The sequence below is a fragment of the Puma concolor genome, chromosome D4, assembly GCF_028749965.1.
Source record: "Puma concolor isolate L17-30 chromosome D4, mPumCon1.1.hap2, whole genome shotgun sequence".
NCBI classification, from domain to species: Eukaryota; Metazoa; Chordata; class Mammalia; order Carnivora; family Felidae; genus Puma; species Puma concolor.
Genome location: NC_141679.1, coordinates 4,291,223 through 4,311,657, shown reverse-complemented (window position 1 = coordinate 4,311,657; position 20,435 = coordinate 4,291,223). Strand labels below are relative to the sequence as shown.

At 48.9% G+C, this 20,435-nt stretch overlaps 1 protein-coding gene across 10 annotated transcripts in view; it reads left to right on the top strand.

Moving 5' to 3' along the window:
- Positions 1 to 20,435, top strand: part of AUH (AU RNA binding methylglutaconyl-CoA hydratase) — a 358,634-nt gene that overhangs the window by 133,989 nt on the left and 204,210 nt on the right. For all 10 annotated transcript variants that reach the window (XM_086684861.1, XM_086684860.1, XM_086684858.1 and 7 more), the window contains one exon: positions 17,613 to 17,800. In XM_086684861.1, coding sequence (XP_086540987.1) covers positions 17,613 to 17,800 — 188 coding nt within the window. The remainder of the gene's footprint in view (positions 1 to 17,612; positions 17,801 to 20,435) is intronic.

The window sequence follows — 20,435 nt, the reverse complement described above, 5'->3', positions numbered from 1 at the left end:
ATATATATATATAAAACCCTGAAGACTCCACCAAGATGCTATTACAAGTAATAAATGTATGTTGCAGTATACAAAACTAATATATATCCAGAAACCTGTTGCAAATATATACACTAATAATAAACCAGTATAAAGAAAAATCAAGAAAAGAGTCCCATTTACAATAGCATCAAAAAAGAATACAATACCTAGGAATAAATTTATCCAAGAAGGTGAAAGACCTATACTCTGAAAACTCGAAGACATTGATGAAAAAAATAGAAAATGACACAGATAAATGGAAAAACATACCATGTTTGTGGATTGGGAGAATTAGTACTGTTAGATGCCCATACACCCAATACAATCTATAGATTTAATGCAATCCCTATTAAAGTAACAACAGCATTTTTCACAGAACTAGAACAAATGTCCTGAAATTTGTATAAAACTGGAAAAGACCCTAGATAGCCTAAGCAATTTTGAGAAAGAACAAAGCTGAAGACCTCACACCTACTGATTTCATGATATACTACAAAGCTACAGTAATCGAGAACAGAATGGTACCAGTGCAAAAACAGACACATAGATCAGTGGGACTTAATAGAGACACCAGAGCAAAGCCACACTTTTGTAGTCAATTAATCTATGACAAAGGGGATAGTTAATCAGTGACAATATACAACAGGGAAATGACAGTCTCTTCAACCAATGGTGTTGAGAAACTGGATAGCTACATGTAAATCAATGAACCTGAACCACTTTTTTTTTTTTTTTTTTTTTTTACCCCATACAGAAAAATAACCTAAATGTTAAGACCTCTGAAACTCCTAAAAGGAAACATGGGCTCTAACGTCTTGGATATCAGTCTTTGCAATGTTTCTGGATCTGTCTCCTTGGACAAGGGCAACAATAGCAAAAATAAACTATTGGGACTGTGTCAAAACAAAACGCTTTTGCATAGTAAAGGAAACCATCAACAAAATGAAAAGGCAGCCAATTTACTGAATGGTACAATATATTTGCAAATGATATATTCCCTAAGGGGTTAATAGCCAAAATATATAAACTCATACAGCTCAACACCAAAGCAACAATATAATTAAAAAACAGGCAGCAGACCTCAGTAGACATTTTTCTAAAGTAGACCAACAGATAGCCAATCTATACGTGAAAATGTGCTCAACATCACTCATCATCAGGGAAATGCAGATCAGAACCACAATGAGATACACCTCACACGTGTCACCATGGGTAGTGTCGAAGAGAAAAGGGAACCTTCCTGCACTGTTAATGGGAATGTCGATTGGTAGAGCCAGTGTGGAAAACAGCATGGAGGTTCCTTTAAAAATTAAAAATACCGTATGATCCAATAATCCCACTCGTGGGCATTCAAAGAAAATGAAAACACCAATTTAGAAAGGTATCTGCACTCCCATGTTTGTTGCATTATTTACAATAGCTGAGATATGGAAGCAACTCGAGTGTCCATCAATAGATGAATGGATAAAGTTCACCGATAGATGAATGGATAAACACTGGCTAGTAGCCATAAAAAGGAATGAGATCTTGTTATTTGTGGCAGCACAGATGGACCTAGAGGGTATTCTGCTAAGTAGTCAGAGTTAGAGAAAGACATCTGCCTTTTCGATGTTGAATCTAAGGCACAAGACGAATGAACAAAACAGAAACAGACTCACGAATAGAGAGAACAAATGAGTGGTTCTCAGTGGTGGGAAGTGGGAGAAGGGATGAAGTCAGTGAAGGGGATGCAGATGTATAAACGTCCAGCTATAAAATAAGTAGGTCATGGGGTGTTATGTACAGCACAGAGAAAACCATCAATAATGTTATAATAATTACGTATGGTAATGGATGGTCACTAGACCTATCGTGATTGCTTCATCGCATGTGTAAACGTTAAGTCATGATGTTGCATGCTTGAAAGTGACATAACATTGTATGTCTCCGACTTCAATGAAGAAAACATAATAAAAGGGGGGGAAAAGGGAATGTGTGATGTTGCCGTCAGTAGACAGGCAAACACTATTTCTGAAATGCTGATTTGTGCCGTTGTACTTTAAGTGTTTGCCGGGTGCCCTGTAAAGAGCCAGTGTGTCAGTGAAATGAAAGGACTCACCAGCAGAAAAAGTAGACCCCGTAAGCAGGAGGGGTCCACAATACCGAGAGAATAAAAACAATACGGCGATCCAACATCTCCGATCCTGGAGGAAATAGAGGGATTCCTTTCAAATGAGGAGTGTGGCCTCGTTCTGAGACCAGCGTTGTGGGCGGATGGGGAAGGGGGTGCGGGAAGTAGACAGGACCCGTGCGGATGGAGAAGCTGTGAATTGTAGTGTTGCTGAGTGCCTACGTGAGGGCTGGAGAGGAGAGCCGCCTTGTAGACACGGGGTACAGGGGCCGTGCCACCAGGGTCGGGTGGTCGGGGTTGCAGGAGAGTTCAGTATTCTCCAGGGCTTCCTGGGCCAGGGTTGTGCCCTGGCCCTGGGGGCTGAGCTCCGGGCAGCCTCATTCCCCAGACCTCGAGATTTCCTGCAGCCACGTGCCACGGTGCAGATGCGACATCCGGGCGCGCAAGAGGGTCGCATGCAGAGAATGACTAAGGGAACGGCAAGGTTAAGTAGAAGGTTGGAGATCACTGGCCCCCTCCCGCTCGCGGCTGAAGACCTCCAGCGGCAGGAAGACCAGACTGCGGAGGATGAGGAGGCTGAAGGACTGGGTGGGGGGGATGGACGGGAGGAGCCGGGGAGATGGGTGAACCCAGCCGGAGTGGGGCTGGCGCGTCCCTCAGGTGAGAATTCAGGGAGGTGGTTGCTGGTGTGGACGGAGAGGGGCCCAGCCTCTTCCCAGCCTTCAAGTTTGCCCCCCTCCTGAGGCTTTTGGTGCCCAGCCCTGGCGGCTTGCGTTCCTTGAGGAACAGCCGTCTGCCCCGTGTTTGCTCAGCCTCGAACTTACGCGGGTGCGTGTCGTACCTTCTTTTGCCAGCATTTTGCCTTCAGCATGATGCCTTCCGCCTTGCTCCTTTCATGCCGTGCCATTGCTGACTCCTGTGTGAGTTCTGGAGTAGTGTTATATTTTGGTCCTTAGTGCTTTTCTTAGCTGCAGGGCTCCTTTACGTTCTGGTCTCCTGATTTATCTTCGCCCCTTTGAGTCTCATGTATTGATTTCACGTCTTGTCTAAATTATGGGAACTTTCCCATTAGTTCTTGCACTGGGCTGACTTCCTTGAAGAGTGGTGTCTCAGGCACGCCCCATGCTTTTGCTGTCCTCCGCGGGTGGCTTGTGTGGTTTGCCTGGAGGAGCGAGGAGGCTGGAGGGTTTCTGTAGCGTTACCATGCCGGGTCTCTTTCATCGCCTGGGAGCCTGTTGGGATTGTTGCCCTGCACAGGGAGGGGCGCTGCACAGCGAGGGACGGTTGTGTTGAGGGCTGAGTATTGCCCGTGCTCCTGTCATCCGACAGCATGGGAGGAGGGAGCAGGGGTGACAGGATTCACCCCCCAGGGGCTGGAGGTGGTCTGCTTGTAGCTGTGTAGAAGGCCTTCCTCAGGCTCTCCTCCCCCCTTATCAGGGCCATACCTGTTTCCGTTTTATCACTTGTTCCCCACCTAGGGACAGAGGGCAGGGCTCTGCTCGTGCCCCACCCCCTGCCCCCACGGTGTCCCACCTGCGGCCCCTGTATCACTGTTGGCAGCTTGAGATAGAAAGGATGGGCCGGGCACCTGGGTGGCTCCCTTGATTGAGTCTCCAACTTCAGCTCAGGTCATGATCTTGTGGTTTGTGAGTTCGAGCCCTGCTTCGGGCTCTGTGCTGACAGCTCAGAGCCTGGAGCCTGCTTTGGATTCTGTCTCCCTCTCTCTCTGCCCCTCACCGGCTTATGCTCCGTTTCTCTCTCTCTCAGAAATAAATAAACATTAAAAGATAAAGGATGGGCACATTCCATGGTGTGCGCGTGTGTGTGCCAGGAGGGCAGGGCTGGGGAGCCTTGGAATGAGGGGGGCAGGGGAGCGGCCAGCTGGGATCGCGTGCTGGCCCCATGTCTTCTGACCCTGACTTGGGGCCTGTTTCCCTGTCTGCATGAAGGGTGCTGAGGGTCCTGCTTCCTAAGGGGTGGGAAGGACTCGATGTGCTAATACCTGTAAGTCACACGGGACCAGGTTGCTGCTCTTTAGGGCCGATGTTTGCTCCCTGTAGGGATTCTGTAAACCGCTCCCTTGGGCACTTACTTCTCCCACTCACTTATCCTGACCCCTCTGATCTTGTTTCCTTTATGTTCACATTTGCCTTTTTTTTCATGGAATTCTTGTGGGTCTTTGAAGGTAATTACTGGTTAGGTAATCAGGATCATTTCTGCCTTCTGCCTCCAGATTGCTTCTCTCCTCAGATGCAAGCCAGAGTGGCATCTCACTCACTGCTCTGTGGGACAGGCAGCTGAGAAGAGCGGCCTGGCTCTCAAAAAGTTTCCGCTTTTTAATTTGTCATGGGGCTGCCTTCACACTCCTGTGCTCATGCGGAAGAGGGGCTGTGACAGCTCCGAGGCCGTCCCGCCCGTGCACCGCTGCGGGCTGCAAGGCCCGCAGGTGACGTGTGTCGTGTGCGTCCCCTGGCCTGATGTGCCGTGATCACGCCGTAAGGTGGTGGTGCTGCTTCTGCCTCAGTGCTGTTCTCCCCTCACGTTTTCTGCCCCCTCACTGAGCTTTCCGCTAACTTTTCTTGCGTTTTAAAGAGTCTAGGAGTTAGCCGTGAGTTAGCCAAATATCTGTCCTAGAAAATTCTGCTGTATGTATTTGAAATGTGTTATCAATGCATATGATGTTTCCAGTGTTTAAAGATTTTCCATTTAAAATACTGACGAAATGGCCTAATTTTAATGTTTGCATCTCCGACTTAATTTTCCCAAGGAACATCTTTGTCAATCCATTGTTGACATAAGCCATATTTCACACAATTGTAAAAGAACTTTGTTCTCTCTAGGAGGGCAGTAATTAACTGCTGTCGTGTCTGAAAGTGCCGTCCGCGTGTTCTACCGGAAGGGGGAGAGGACAGGCTTGCCCCTCCGGAGCCTCCCGTGTGCAGTGCGAAAGGAGCAGGACTCTGGGAGAGGGTGAGGGGAGCCGTTAGCCCGTCTTCTCTGGGGACTTCACCTACGTCCTCGGCAGCGTACCCGGGAAGCCAGCTGTGAGGCTTGGGGAGAAAAGGAAAGAGCATCGGCATTTAGCCAAGTTAATTTCACATACATTTTACATCCATCTGAGCCTCAGTGTACTTTAAAGTACGAACCTGTAATAAATATATAAAACCCTCTGGATTAAACCTGCACCTGACGTTTCTGTGCACTTGTGAGCAAGCCAGCGACCAGGAGCGTCGCGCATAACCAGGAAGTCTGTGGGTGTGGTGTTGGGGTGTTACCCCAACATTTTATTGTGACGGTTTTGTCATTTTAATTGGTATTCTGTTAATACGATACAACGAACGTTGGGAAAATACATAACAGATAATTGTTATGAATTAGCCCTGCCGAACACGGCAACGTCAGAGCTGTGGGCGAACGCATGTGAGCTGCTACGATGTGCTGTGGGTAGTTGTTGCTGGTGGAGGAAGGGGTTGTGGTCGCTGGGTAGGGGGTTTGTTTTATTTTGTTTCGGGTGTAGGGAGAAGGTTGCTTGTTTCCGACAGGATTTCTGTCTCGCAGCAGGAGTTAGAGTTACGAGAACCCGAACCGGGTATTGGATACAGCTTACAAAAATAATGTGTTTCCAGTAAGTCAGAGTTGCTTCATCCTCCTCGGATACGTGCTCAAGAATGGCTCATTCCCCGGGGCGCCTGGGTGGCGGAGTCGGTTAAGCGTCCAACTTCAGCCAGGTCACGATCTCGCAGTCCGTGAGTTCGAGCCCCGCGTCGGGCTCTGGGCTGATGGCTCAGAGCCTGGAGCCTGTTTCCGATTCTGTGTCTCCCTCTCTCTCTGCCCCTCCCCCATTCATGCTCTGTCTCTCTCTGTCCCACAAATAAATAAACGTTGAAAAAAAATTAAAAAAAAAAAAAAAAAAAAAAGAATGGCTCATTCCCCTTTGTTAATAGGAAACAGTTGTCAACTGGTTCCCTAAGTAACAAAATCTTCCTGTACCGTCATTTCACGGACCGCTTGGCTGTTCTCCCGATAAGGAGTAATAATGCTAATTAGTTATCTTTATGGTTTCAGCCACTGTGAAACACCATGTCTGTTTTATTTTGCTGTTTGTTTTCTGTTCAAAATGGAAAAAGAAGAAGCTGTTTCTCCCAGGGGACCTCAAAGTGCAGGGGTGAAGGGCTGGCCGCGCTGGCCCAGCACCCTCCTCGCTGGATGTGTGCTGATGCTCACCCCCACCAGTCCTGGGCGTCTGGCCTCTTCCTGCCGGGAGAGCCCTGAGGCCCGCAGGGTCAGGTGGCGGCGGGCCCGCGTTGGCCGCACAAGGGGAGGGGGCCGTACCTAGGTGGAAGGAGGGCCCGAGCCTTCCGTCCGGGGACCTTGACGGAAATCCGTTTCCCCGCGGCAGCACGGTGTGGTGGGAACTGACCGCCGTGCACTCTTGTTCTGACGCTCCCTGCCATCGGTCACGGCCTGGTACCAGCAGCTGGTCTTTCCTTCCTTCCGGTCATCCAGGTGTGTTCCTGCGCTAACTCCCTCCAAGACTTTGCCCTGCCACAGTTAGCTCTTCGAGGAGCCGTGCCTCTTCTGTCTCTGAGAGGGGGCGGCTCGCCGTCGGGAGAAGCAGGTGGGCCGCAGGACCAGACTCCCCTCGTTCACCCACTGCTCTGCCTAGTGGGCATGAGTTACCCTCCTGAGCCTTTGGTCCTCCCATTTGTCAGATGAGGACTGGTGATCGTTGCGGCCTCGGGATTCTTGCGAAAGTAAGTAATGATGTGTTAAATTACGCAGTGCCTGATGTGTTCTCACTAAATGTGGTTATTTATTCCATCAGTCATGGTTCTGCTGTGCCGGAATCTTTAAATTTTTACCATGTGACCTGCTTTTGATGAGGGAAAACAAAGTATTCGGATCTTTGTGCCCACTCCATTATTTAGTCATTTTGTCAAATATTTGTGTATGTTGTTTCATTTATCAATAAGAGTTTACAGGGTCCTTATCCAGAGAGAAAACGTGTGCACATTGAGGATTCTTGTGTCCTCAGCCCGTTCTGAGACCCTCATCTAATGAAGTGGTCAAGGTGCAATTTGTAGGAAACACCAGAGCGTCCTCTCTTTTTGTTGATACAGTTAAATTAACACTTTTTAGAAAGGCTAGAAGCGCCGGTGATGTGTGGGTGTCACTCGCTCTACTTCTGACCGGAGTTGGCAAAGACTGTTTTTCACGGGACGAGCTTTCCAGAAGGAACGTCTTCCATATTATACTCTCTCCACTTTTTGCCCCCTTTGTTATTTTTTAAAGATAATGGTTAACATGTTCTGTTCATCTCTTCCTTGAGTTTGAAAGACTGGAGGATGATTTTAGAGTTTTGGAACATGCTGTGTGAATGTGCTCTGGAAAAATGCGCCTGGCGCTCATGGGCAGATGGGCAGAAGAAGAGATGGCTTTTACGTCGCGGGCTGTGCACTCGAGCCTCGTGCCTGTGCTTGGCAGCCTCTAAGTGCCCACTCCACGTGGGGCCCCTTCCCTCGTGAGGCCTGGGTGTATCGATGGCCCAAAGAATGTGGCAGAAGGCACGGGAAATTGCCTCCCAGGTCCGTCTTGTGTCTGCTCTCTGGAGTTGTCACCCTGGGGGAGCCACTTGCCAGGCTGAGAGGAAGCCCCACGGAGTGGCCGCTGGGGAGCGGGACCCACAGGCCAACAGTGGCTCGAGTGAGCCTAGTCCCCGTGGAGTGGCTCCTGGGAGGTGGGACCCACAGGCCAGCAGTGGCTCGAGTGAGCCTAGACACTCAGGGCCGTTGCTACCACGTGATCACGTGACGATGCCTGGATTCCTGACCCACGGAAACTGCACACGACTAAATGCTTGCTGTTCTAAGCCACTGAGTTCTCCGGTAACTTGGAACATGCATTTAACTTTTAACCGTAGTTCTTACGGAATCGGTGGCGGTAATGAAACAGTCTCTTCTAAAGCACAGACCGCGTGGTTTATGCTTTGTCACATTTGCCATTCTTTTGCCTTAGGGAATATTATCACGTAACTGTTTTCCATGTTTATGAGGCTTGTTTTAAAGCATAATATGGTAAATACAACTCAAAAAGAGGTGGAATTTAGTGGTATCTATAGATAGCAAACCATTAAATTTGGTTTCTTATTTCAGTAATCACGTGGCTCACCGCAGGGGGTAAACATGACACGTTGTATTTTTAGTAAATATCGCTACCTTAAAAAAAACCAGGAGTTTTCATTAGGGTGGCCATGTCTGTACATACATGCGTGTGTATTCTCACTTGACGCCATAATTACATACCTGTGAGTGGTCTCAGAAAGGAAGGGATACGCAGCCCAGCTGTAATCCTTGTGACGTACTTGCACTCGCATGACTTGAACCGACTGTATTTATCTTATATAATATATCGTCTGTATAATTAGCCAGGGATTGAAGCAGAGAAGACGTAACCCTGTACAACGGTTGCAGCGTCCTATGACGGATAGCACAGAATATTCACCGTAGGGAGACTTCTGTTCCCGCAAGAGTAGTAATTTGATACATGTCTGGACGTCAGCGTACGGAAGAGTCCGCCGTTTTGCTTCTTTCCGCGGCCTTCGTTTTCTCTGAGCAGTTCCTGGGTTTAACTTCAAGCGGACCTGTGGTGTTTGCGTCCGGTTTGCGGACACCCACTTTTCTTGCAGGTGGGAGGATCGTTTAGTCTCTGGCCGTCTCCCTTCTCACTACCGAGACCGTCGCTGGGCGTGGGCTGCCTCGTTTCTCCCTTTGTGCGAAGCGCCGTCCTCCCGCCCCACGGGCGAGCGGGGGTGGGCGGGCAAGAGTCGTGACGACCCGGTGCCCGTGCCGCGGCCGCACTGTTGCCGAAGGCGCCGCGCCCGTGCAAGTGAGCCGCAGCTCCTATCACAGTCTCTTCGATTTTGCAACCGAAACAAGCGTCGCGACCGAAGAGGGGCTCCCGGGAGGCCGAAGGGACAGGGGAGCCTGACCCGCGCGTCCGGGGCCGTAGCTGCGGACCGCGGGTGCCATTTCCAGTTGGACGGAGACGGACGGCGCCTCGAGCCTCGGCCCCGCCCGTCACGTCACGTCACGTCACGTCACGTCACGTCACGTCACGTCACATCACGTCACGTTTGGAGTACGAAGGCGCGCTGGGTGGCGGGTGACTCCCGTCCGGGACAGCCCCAACACACGCCGTCTCGCTGTCGGGCAGCGCGGCTGTTGGCGGGCTTGCCCGAAGTCCCGCCCGAGTGGGGGAGCCCAGCCGTTCCCTTCTTTCTTCCGTCGCTCCGCGCGTGACTCGGCTGGCGGGCCGGCACCTCCTCGCTCTGGCCGGAGCCGGTTGCCGGCCGCTCGTTCGGGGACGCGTGCGGGCGGAAGCGTCCGCCGCCCCTCGGAGCCGCCCCTGCCTCAGGCCCAGCGCCCGGGCTCAGAGCCCCCGCGGCTGCCGCGAGGAGCGGAGGGGCCCGCGGCGGCCCGACGCGGGCGGATGCCGGCCGTGGCCGTCTTCAGTTGGTTTTGCAAAGTAAGCTCTTGCGTTTCGTCTGCTGTAGCGCGACACGGGCTTTAAAAGTTAAAAAAAACTCGTGCTTCAAATATTGGTTGGAAAAATTGCACGTAAACACTGAAAAGAAGCATAATTTTTTTTTTTTTAATTTTTTGAATGTTTTTATTTATTTTTGAAGGAGAGAGAGAGAGAGACAGAGCATGAGCGGGGTTGGAACAGAGAAACGGAGACACAGAATCCGAAGCAGGCTCCAGACTCTGAGCTGTCAGCACGGAGCCCGACGCGGGGCTCGAACTCACGAACCGTGAGATCGTGACCTGAGCCGAAGTCGGACGCTCAACCGACTGAGCCACCCAGGCGCCCCTGTAATTTTTTTCTTCATGAAAAAAACCTTTGCATCTCTGTGTCTCTAACAGTGATGGACTTAATTTTCAGGAAAGCTTTCTAGAATGCATATTAATGGAAGCTTTATCACAAAGGTTTTAATTTGTTGCCAGTCAGCTTAATTGGCTCTGGAAAACTATCCAGCCTTTCTTCCCTGACCCAGTTCTTAAAAGTTTTAAGCTTTGGGGTTCCTGGGTGGATCAGTTGGTTAAACATCCGACTTAAGCTCAGGTCGTGATCTCACGGTCCGTGGGTTCGAGCCCCACGTCGGGCTCTGTGCTGACAGCTCAGACCCCACTTCAGATCCTCTGTCTCCCTCTCTCTCTCTCTGCCCTTTGCACATGCTTTCTCTCTCTCTCTCTCTCTCAATAATAAAATAAACATTAAAGAAAAGTTTTTAACTTTTGCTAAATGCTCCTTTAGGATAAACCACATACAGCCCAAACTGATGTATTTCTGTTAGTTTTTGCTCGGCTTTCCCTGCTTAGGGCTTTCTTCTCACTTACCCCTTACTACTTCCAGTGTGTGTGTGTGCGTGTGTTTTCTCTCACTACTTTACAACGTGCTAAAAATCCTCAGAGAACAGGGGCGCCTGGGTGGCTCAGTCGGTTGAGTGTCCACCTTGGGTTCAGGTCATGACTTCGCAGTTCGTGAGTTTGAGCCCGTTGTAGGGCTCCGTGCTGACAGCTCAGAGCCTGGAGCCTGTTTTGGATTCTGTGTCTCCCTCTCTCTGCCCCTTCCCCACTCATGCTCTGTCTTTCTGTCTCTCAAAACTGAATAAATGTTAAAAAAAAAATTGAAATCCTCAGAGAACAGAAGGTTTTACCACACTGCAAATGTTGGTCACAAATTGAAGGATAAATATTTTTATGGTTTTTGTATGATTGTGACATGGTCCATCATGAGACCAGTAAACACGCATGTTTGTTCACATAGTGCATTCCTCTTTGACCTTGATGTTTCATTATGAAAGCAGGAGGAAGTCAGTTTTGTAAACATCTAGCCAAGATCTAGCAAGAAAGCTCTTGCCTAAAGCCCTCTGACAGAGTTGCAACAGGAATTATAATCCAAAACTAACATTCTCCTGCAATGTGTCTTGTACAGTTCAAGGAAAAAGTAACCTTAATTGGCTATTTCTGAGAGGGGGTTTAGACATAATTCAAAAGTGATATTTACTTGTAGAATTCTGAGATCCCTTCTCATTATAGCAATAAATGCCCTTAATGTGGTATCTACATAACTCTTGAGAACAACAAGAAAACCTTAAGAAACAAAAACAGAAAAACTTGACATTTTCTACCTTGTTAATAGTACTAAACTGTAATTTATAATCCGCAAACTGTGGCTGTTCTTTACGTATTACATTATGCTTGGTGGTGAAATGCCACATAAAGGTTGCTTTAAACTCTAAATTATGTAAATATAACAAAAGGAAGGTAGCATCTGTGTCTGGTTTATTTTCGACTTTGAGTTTGGGACTGTGGTCTGGGAGGAGAAGGTCTGCACCCCCAGATGGCGGCCAGCAGCTCCCCATGGCACTGGAGGTCAGCACGAACACAGGGGAGCGGGGCGAAAATTTTCCCCTCTTGCCCTTGTTGGCGAAAACACACTTGCTGTGTTTAAGCCATCGCTAATCTAGAGGTTGTTCCTTGAAAGTAAATTTAAGTGGTATTACCCCGGAAGAGATTACATAGGGGAAACAAATTCTTGACACCTTCTTAAAATAATAGAGTAATGATGGAATATAACATTTCCAATATATTTTCAATCCAAATAATAGGTAAACATGAAAACATTTTGTTATGTGATTAACACAGTTTTACCACTTGAGGTAGCAACTGCTAAGTGCACACCTGTTTTCATTTTGCCTTAGTAGTAAGAGCCCCGGGTTTCCTTCACATGCTAAGGCAAAACCCTGAGCAAGAAGGTGACCTTTCACGCCCCTGCAACTATGTGTGCCCAAGTTCTGGCCAGTGACCTGGAGGAGGCACAGTTGTTGACTGGGACTTCATCAGTGGCTCTGAAAACTCAGCACTCTCTTGCCCTTCCTTCTGCCTGGTTCGCAGTTGTGATGACAAGGCTGCTGCAGCCCTCTTGGACCATGAGGTAACACGGAGGACAGAATGCATAGGGGGAGGGCAGCAAAGGAGGAACAGTAGGAACCTAGGTTCTGACTTCTTAGGGCAGCCATCTGTGGTCTTGATGCAGCCCTGCGAAAACTGCCCCAGACTTTGTGATTGACTTCTAAGGTTTCAAACACGTGTGATAAAATTGTACGTCTTGTGAAAGAGGCTGGATTGAACAGAGTGGACCGGGAAAAAGTTGAGGTAGCATCACGTGACAGAGTCCTCACAGCCAGAGGATTTGCTCCCCATGTTCACATTAGCACCCGTCCTTGACACTCATGATTCGTTGGAAGAACGGAGTCTGGAAACTCAACACAGAATGACTAAGAGAACATACAGAACATGCATTCGAAAGCATGGTTGTTGTTAAGTGTGCTGGATCACAATGTGAGCGGAAGCGTCAGATTTTCCAGCGCAGCCCCAGAGGGCTGTGGGCCAAGTGGTCGATGTGGGGCCTGGGGAGGAGAGCTACAGGATGATCCTGGAACATTCCATGGTCCTGGGCAACAAGAAGTCACCAAAGACTGTTATGGTCACATCAGAAGGACGCTAGAGCCAATCTCATTAAGTTCCACCAGCCAAGGATGGGGTGGTCAACCGTCTATAAAGATAAGAACTGCACTGATTCTGATGCATCAGACATGTTAAAATCTGTAAAATTATGATGGTTCTCGAAGATTAAAAACTTAACTCGTCACCTCTGGAGGATGCTAGGGAACCACCTTGTTATTTTGAAAATTAGTAAGTAAAGGAAAAGACTCAACCAACTAAAAACTGCAGCCACACATTCATTTTTGTCCCGTTGATAGATTACAAGCAAAAGCAGCAAGACAAGACAGACTCCATTTTGAGTGTTTTCATCCTGTTATTTTTGTCTGTGGCTTCAGACGTGGCTCACAGCTGCCTGCTTCCAGGATACGAGTGCCGGGAGCAAATTATGTTCGGATGTGAACAAATCCTGGGTGCTTGCGGTTCCCGCTCTGTTGCTGACCTCCCTGCTTCGTCAGGTGGGGGCAGTGGCTCCCCGCTGTACCCCCCCCCCACACACACACTGCCTGCCCCCCTGCTCACCGCTGGACTTATCAGTGACTTTACTAGAAGCTGTGTCGTTCTGTGTTTGTTTATTTTCATCCTATGCTTAATGTCATGAAGGAGGAAGTGTAACTCATAGGTGACGGATTAGTTTTCTGCACATACACTCCCCCAGTGAATTCATTTTGTGTTAAATAATTAGGTAATTGGCGTGGTGCTGCACTGAGCCTTGACTCCCCTGACGAGCACGAGTGTTTTGTCTAATTGTATTATGTCAAATAGCTGTCCGTAAACAGAAGTACTTCCGAGCTGGTGTAGAATGTTGACATAAAAATACTCTCTATTTAGGGTGACTATCCCTGAGATACTGTCGGACATCTGAGATCCCTCACTGATCATGTGTAGCGTTTTGTGTCATAATGCCCCGTGGTTTAGGAACCTCCACGTGCACGGCTCTTTGCTCAAAGCTGTTCATATTAACTGAGAAAGGCAAACCAAACAGGTCACGTCATTTTTATAAAGTTCGAGATCACAAATTTTATATGACTGGGAGGAGCATGGGGAAGTCGCCCCCAGCTCCACCCCCAGTCTTTGCCGCAAACTGATTGCAGCATAGGAAACTGAGCCAGATAAGTTTTCACCAGATAGTTTTCCTAAAGACAGAATTTCCGTGGGAGTGAGTGAATTAAATAATGTATTTGTGTAATTATTTAAGAGTGCCTCTTTCAGCAAATGATACTTGGAAAACTGGACAATCCACCTGCAAAAGAATGAAGCTGGACCCTTACCTTACACCGCGTATTAGAATTAGCCCAAAATGGATCAAAGACCTTAATGTCAGTTTTGAAACTGTAAAACTCTTAGAAGAAAACAGTGGAAGAACTTTGTGACATTGGATTTGGCAATGATTTCTTGGATACAACACCAAAAGCACAGGCAATGTAAGAAAAAAAAATTGGATTTCATCAAAATTAAAATTAAAATTAAAAGCACTTTTGTGCTTCAAAGGACAATCAACAGAGTGAAAAGGCAGTCCATGGAATGAGAAGAAATATTTGCAAATCATCTATCTGATAAACGGTTACTATCCAGAATACATACAGAACCCCTTCATCTCAACAACAACAAAAAAACAACCCATTTAAAAAATGGGCAAAGGACTTAAATAGATGTTTCTCTGAAGAAGATACACAAATGGCCAGTAAGCAGATGAAAAGAAGTTCAACACGACTAGTTGTTAGGGAAATGTAAATAAAAAACCACAGTGAGGTACAATTTCACACCAGTTAGGATGCTTACCATCAAGCCCTCCCTCCCCCCTTCAAAAAAAAAACCAACACCCCTGAAAATTGCAAATGTTGCTGAGAATGTGGAGAAATTGGAATCCTTGTACCCTGTTGATAAGAATGTAAAATGGTGCAGCTACCGGGAAAACGGTATGGCTGTTCCTCAAAAAAGTTAAACCTAGATTTACTGTATGATCTAACAGCTCTACCTCTGGGTATCTACCCAAGAGAATAAGAAAGCAGGGTTTCAAAGAGGTACTTGTACGCGCATATGCATAGCAGTATTACTCTTGATAGTTGAAAGGTGGAAACGATCCAAGTGTCCATCACCGGGTCAGTGAATAAATAAGACGTGGTATTCATACAGTGGAATATTACTGAGCCTTAAAAGGAAACGCGGACACACCACAGCAGGGTGAGCCTGGAGCACGGTATGCTTTAGTGCAGTAAAACCAGACACAGAAGGACAAGCGGCCGTCATGGCCCACTTACATGAGGTTCCTAGGGCAGATGGCTTGCAATGTCCCCCCAAAGGCTGAGTCTCAGGTGCAGTGTTAGTTGGTGAGCCAAGGTGCGGGTTTTCCCAGCTCCTCTGATGCGTCGTTTCCAGCAAGAACAGAAAGCCCCCTTCCCCTTGTCTTTCGACCCTCACTCAGGCCACGACCTCCAGCAGATCGTTCTGGCCCTCGCCCATGTCACCGAGCAGAGCTTGAGTTATGTGCCGTTCAGCTCAGGGCGGTGGATGTGTTTTCTGGTCTTCGTTTCATTACTGTTCCTGTCTTTAATTTCTACAAAGCCCTCGTTCCTGGAGAACGATACTCTGAACGAAATGAAATAACGAATGGGTGTAAGCTTGGCCGCCTTGCAAGACTCGAGTTTCGGTTGAATAACAAGTGCGGCATTAGCAACGATCCCTCAAGCTCACATTTGTTAATTTTGACCAGTCTACATCAAACTTTCCACAGAACGTGAAAGAGAATCATTTCCTCGTGTTGTGCTCATCGTGAATACGATGTCCGTACATTCTCATGAATCCATCTCATGAAAGTTCCCATCTGCTCCATGAGGAAATACTGGGTTGTATTATTGGTATCTCTGTTCTCATCAGCTGCCATTGGAAACGCCATAGATAACTTGCCCTTTTCCGTGGTGCTTGTCCCGTGCGTTCTCAGACCTGTCTTTACCAGACCGAGCAACGTCGCTGTTCACAGTTAGATTCAAGTTTGTCAGTGCTTCATTTTTTTTCAGACGCACATTTTATGCCTTATCAAGTAAAACACTTATAAACTCACCGTCTCTAATTGAACAGTATAAACAATAACTGTAGTCTACAGAAGCCCTACTCATTTTATTTACATTCAAAACCAGTCCTTATTGAAAATATCAGTCCTTTCCCAGTTCGTTGAGGTTTGTGTTTGTTTCTCTTTTTTTCTACATCACCCACATTTTCTAAATAGCTGCACATGGTTCTTAACATAGTTGCTTAATAATAGCATCTTAAATTGTGTTCTTCCAATGCAGACATGCTTTATTCGTTAAAAACGTAGGAAGATACTTCATTACTAAAGGGAAACATGCTTTCTGCAACTTGGCATCTTTATTTTTCATTGTGCCACTTTTGATTGAGGTGAGAATAAGAAAGATCTCGGTTTTCTTTTAAATTTTATTTATTTTGAGAGAGAGAGAGAGAGAGAGAAGATGCATATGTGAGTGGGGGAGGGCAGAGAGAGAGAGAGAATCCCAAGCTGGCTCCAGGGGGTCAGTGCAGAGCCCCATGCGGGGCTTGAACTCACAAACCATGAGAGTGTGGCCCAAGCTGAATTCAAGAGTCGGATGCTCAACTGACTGAGCCACCCAGGCGCCCCTCCTTTCAAAGTTGTCTCACAGAAAGCAGAGCTTGTCAGGCTAAAGTCCTGGCAACAGAGGAGAGGGGCTGTGGCCACATGGATGTGTTGTGTCTCAAATGGCCCTCCCGGTGGAAATCAGTTCCCACCTGAAACCTCCACCCATTTTTTAAATGTTGGCAACTAATACATAAAAATAAAATTCTAAACTTTGCGGGCCAAACAAAACACAGTGACCTCGTCTGGGTGGCAGGCTGTCACCTTGCTTTTTCTCTGCAGCTTGACAGTCGCTCTGCTCCCCTGCTTCCTGGCCACCAGTGCCCTTGGGCAGCCCAGCGGCTGTCTTCAGAATGAGATTTATGGGAATCCTAACGTAGCTGCTTCCATATTCTTCTTGGTAGAAATGAAAGCTGCCGAATAAGGACATTACCTGTTTTTGCCCAGCCTTCTTTTTAACGAGATCCTGGCCTCATCACTAGTAGGTAGCAGAGCAGAGCTCTAGATGGATCTGGTGGGTAGTGTGCCAGGAGTGACGAGGACTCTCTACCAGCACCGAGTTGTCTCACGAAGATTTATGTAGCTTTATTTTTATTAAATTAAAATCAGTTTGCAGTTCGTTTACCGTCAGTGATTCCTTAAGAAGCACATGAGTTATGGGGCGCGTGGGTGGCTCAGTGGGTTAAGCATCCAACTTCAGCTCAGGTCATGACCTCACGGTTCGTGGCTTCGAGCCCTGCTGACAGCTTGGAGCCTGGAGCCTGCTTTGGATTTTGTGTCTCCCTCTCTCTCTGCCCCTCTCCTGCTCACACTCTGTCTCTCTCTCTTTCTATCTCTCTCAAAAATGAATATACGTTAAAAAATTTAAAAAAAGAAGCACATGAGGTAGATTTCAGGCTTGGACAAGTTTTATCCAAAGTTAATGAAAGGTGCCCCACCTTATGGACCTGTCATCCCTCTGGGTGAAATGCGCTAAGGGACAGTATTGCTTGCCCACTGCTATGCATCACAAGGCTCCTGACGTGGTGATGATTGTGGATTCGATTTGGGAACACACCAGCTGTGTTACAAGGAATAAATAGAGCCAGGATCCCTTAATAATTACAGAAGGTACTCCAGTTCTTTTTTGGGGATTTTTAATTTTATAAACTAATTGCATTCTGCTTTGAAGTAGTTTTCTACCTACTAATTTTGACATGTAAGTTTCTGGCCCTGGTTTGTTTGATAAATGAAGAAGCGAAACACTGAAATGCTAAGACTACAAGGTGCGAAATCATTGCCCGCATTTCCCCCATTCTCTCCGCAGGGGGGACGCAGCGCCTGCCGCGCGCTATCGGGATATCGCTGGCCAAAGAGCTCATCTTCTCTGCCCGCGTGCTCGATGGCCAAGAAGCCAAAGCGGTGGGCTTGATCAGCCACGTTCTAGAACAGAACCAGGAGGGGGACGCCGCGTACCGCAAGGCCTTGGACCTAGCAAGAGAGTTTTTACCCCAGGTATTTCTAATTGCATTTCCGTTTTCTCTCTGTTTAAATAACTTTATAGCAAATTGACACAACAGCCCTCTCACATGCCTGTGATCTCCTTGTCCCGCGTGCCAAGTAGAAGAGTACGTGGTAGCCTTAAAACCGGAAACGATTAGCCGCACATGAAGAGCCTTCGGAATTCAAGTTCGAGATGTGAAGAGAAAGTGGGGCCCATACTGTGGCCGCGCTCCGACGACGCGTCCCACGCACGTCGCCACCTGTGACGGAACCTACTGGCGGCTTCTGAGCTGCGCCGTGTACGTGGACAGATGGGGGGAAGCCCGTGGGGACACACGTGCCGGGGAGACCGCGGCCGAGCACGGCAGCGTGGACCGCCCTGGCCGCGGCCGGGTCGGGGCGACGGGCCCGTACAGCGGCGGCCGTGCGTCTCCTCGGGCGCCGCGTGTGGCGAGTCCTCCCCGCGGTGAAGGCTGCGAGCCCGGAGCAGTGCGCGTGCGCTCGCAAAGGCCGGCGCCGACGAGTCGCGTCGGCCGCTGCGTCGCGGGGCTCGTTCTGGGTGGCTCCGTTCTTTCACTCCCGTGTGTTTTTCGCGGACGCCTCGCTTCTGAAATCGCGGATGAGAGGACTTTTGCTGTGTAAGCAGTTAGTGATTTGCCGTCATCCCTAGTGCGGTTTCAAGTTTGGCAGCCCCCTCGCCGGCACCGCAGGCACGATCACTTGCTCTCCAACTGCGCCGCTTGACGCGGACAGGTTGCGGAAGCTGTTTCGGGGGCCGGGGATCCTTCTGGGAATCTCGGGAAGTCTCCCTCCGGAGAGATGCGTCTTCCTCCCGTGTTGGCTCAGAGCTTTGCCTCCCGTTTCGGAGGGCGGTGCCGGAGTGGCCCGTGGCCAGACGAACGCCCGGGTCTGCCGGGAGCGCCAGTCCCCGACGGCGGTTGGGCAGGGCCTCGTGGCGGGGTCGCCCTCTGGAACCACACCGCCTGCCGGGGACCCTTCCCTGCTTCTCACTTAGCTGGCCGTGGGCTCTGTCGGGACGGGGCCCCCGCGTCGTCTGCTCCCCGTGTGATGAACACGCAGCCCCACACTCGCAGCTGAGAGAGAGCAGATAGGAGAGACTTTCAGTGCTTTAAGGGAAAAACAAAAAGGCTCTCACTGAAACCTTGGTATTAAAGCTCTAAGACCAACCCACGTCTGCGCTGAAACAAGGGGTGTGGTTAAGAAAGGTCAAGGTCGTGGTGTCCTTCTTGCTCTGCCCTTCACAGCCTCTTCTGCTCATTGGACAGCGGTGCTCAGCTCCCTCCCTCGGCGGCTCTGTGCCTCAGGGCTCATCTCCTGCCGCCCCGCCCCACCCCTGCCCACGCCTCTCCTGCCCGAGGGCACCGCCTCCCCACCCGCCATCTGACTGCGTGGCGGACCGGGGGTCCTCACCCTCTGTCCCTTTCCTGCGAAGGACGTGCCTCTGAGGACTTTTTCCTTGGGCCAAGGGAGATGCTGCGTGGTCCAGAAAACGTGTAACTGGACGATACGCAAAAGTTACAGAGCAAAATTTGAGGGACGATACTCTTCACGTTTGGTTTTTGTCACTGAATGACGAGTCTTCCAGATAATTGGACCGCTTCTCTAAAACTAGAATTTCCGTTTGATTTCTGTATTGGACGTCACTTCCGTTTTCCTGTTTGAGAAAAAAGATGTCCAGAAGAAGTGCTGGTTTTGTATTTTGAAAGAAGCCAGTTAAATAAGCATTATCATCTACTAGCCTTTCCATTTTCCTGTCTCTCCAGTTTAGGCAACCTTGCTGCCCAGAGTGTGCTCTGTAGACGAGCAGCCCCGGCGTCCCTCAGAAGCATGTCCCCAGCCCCCGCTGGGCTTTCACAAGGGCCTGGGGGTTTGTGCACATGGAAGTCGGACAAGCACCTGGTCGGGGTCAGCGGCTAGATACCAGGGAGTAGAGAAGGTTCTCACAGACGGGAGCACCCTGCTTAAAACAACAACAGAAAGGGTTGACGACCTTAAAGAAAATGGTCCTAGTGTGTGTTCCACACGTGCAAGTCACATCGTCAGGAATTCTGAGATACTTGCCCGAGCCTTGAAAACCTGTGGCCTCTGAAAAAGATTATTAATGAGCATGTGACTTCGGAAGGGGATTCAGACGGGTTAAAGGTGACCATCGAAGGCCCTGTGAGGGGAAAGCGACCTTTGCCATGCCTCGTGCCGTTATTTGTTCATTTATGGGTGTCCCCTGTTGCGCCTGGTATTTAGAGCCCAGTTTGCATTTTAATTCAAAAGACACTTAAAAAAAAGATACGCTGAATTCTAACTCATCACCCACGAACAGTTTTGAGGAATTTCAAATGTGATCAAACAGCTAAATTCCGTCTGGCGCGTTGTGGTTTTCAAAAACGACAAGAGTTAACGTTCTCCTTCTCACAGAGGACACCTGGTCCTTCCCTCCGTGACCTTCCCTCGTCCTGAAGGACTTCTCTGGGCTGTCAGCTTCCGCGTGGTGTGGGGAACTTGCCTGGAGGGCACATCATCGTCACGCTGGGTCACAGGTGCCCGCGGAGCTCCGGTGTGGAGCCAGTGTCCGGCACGGGTGCTGACGGGAGCCTCCCCTGCAGCCCGCGCTCCCGTCGTGCACCTGGAG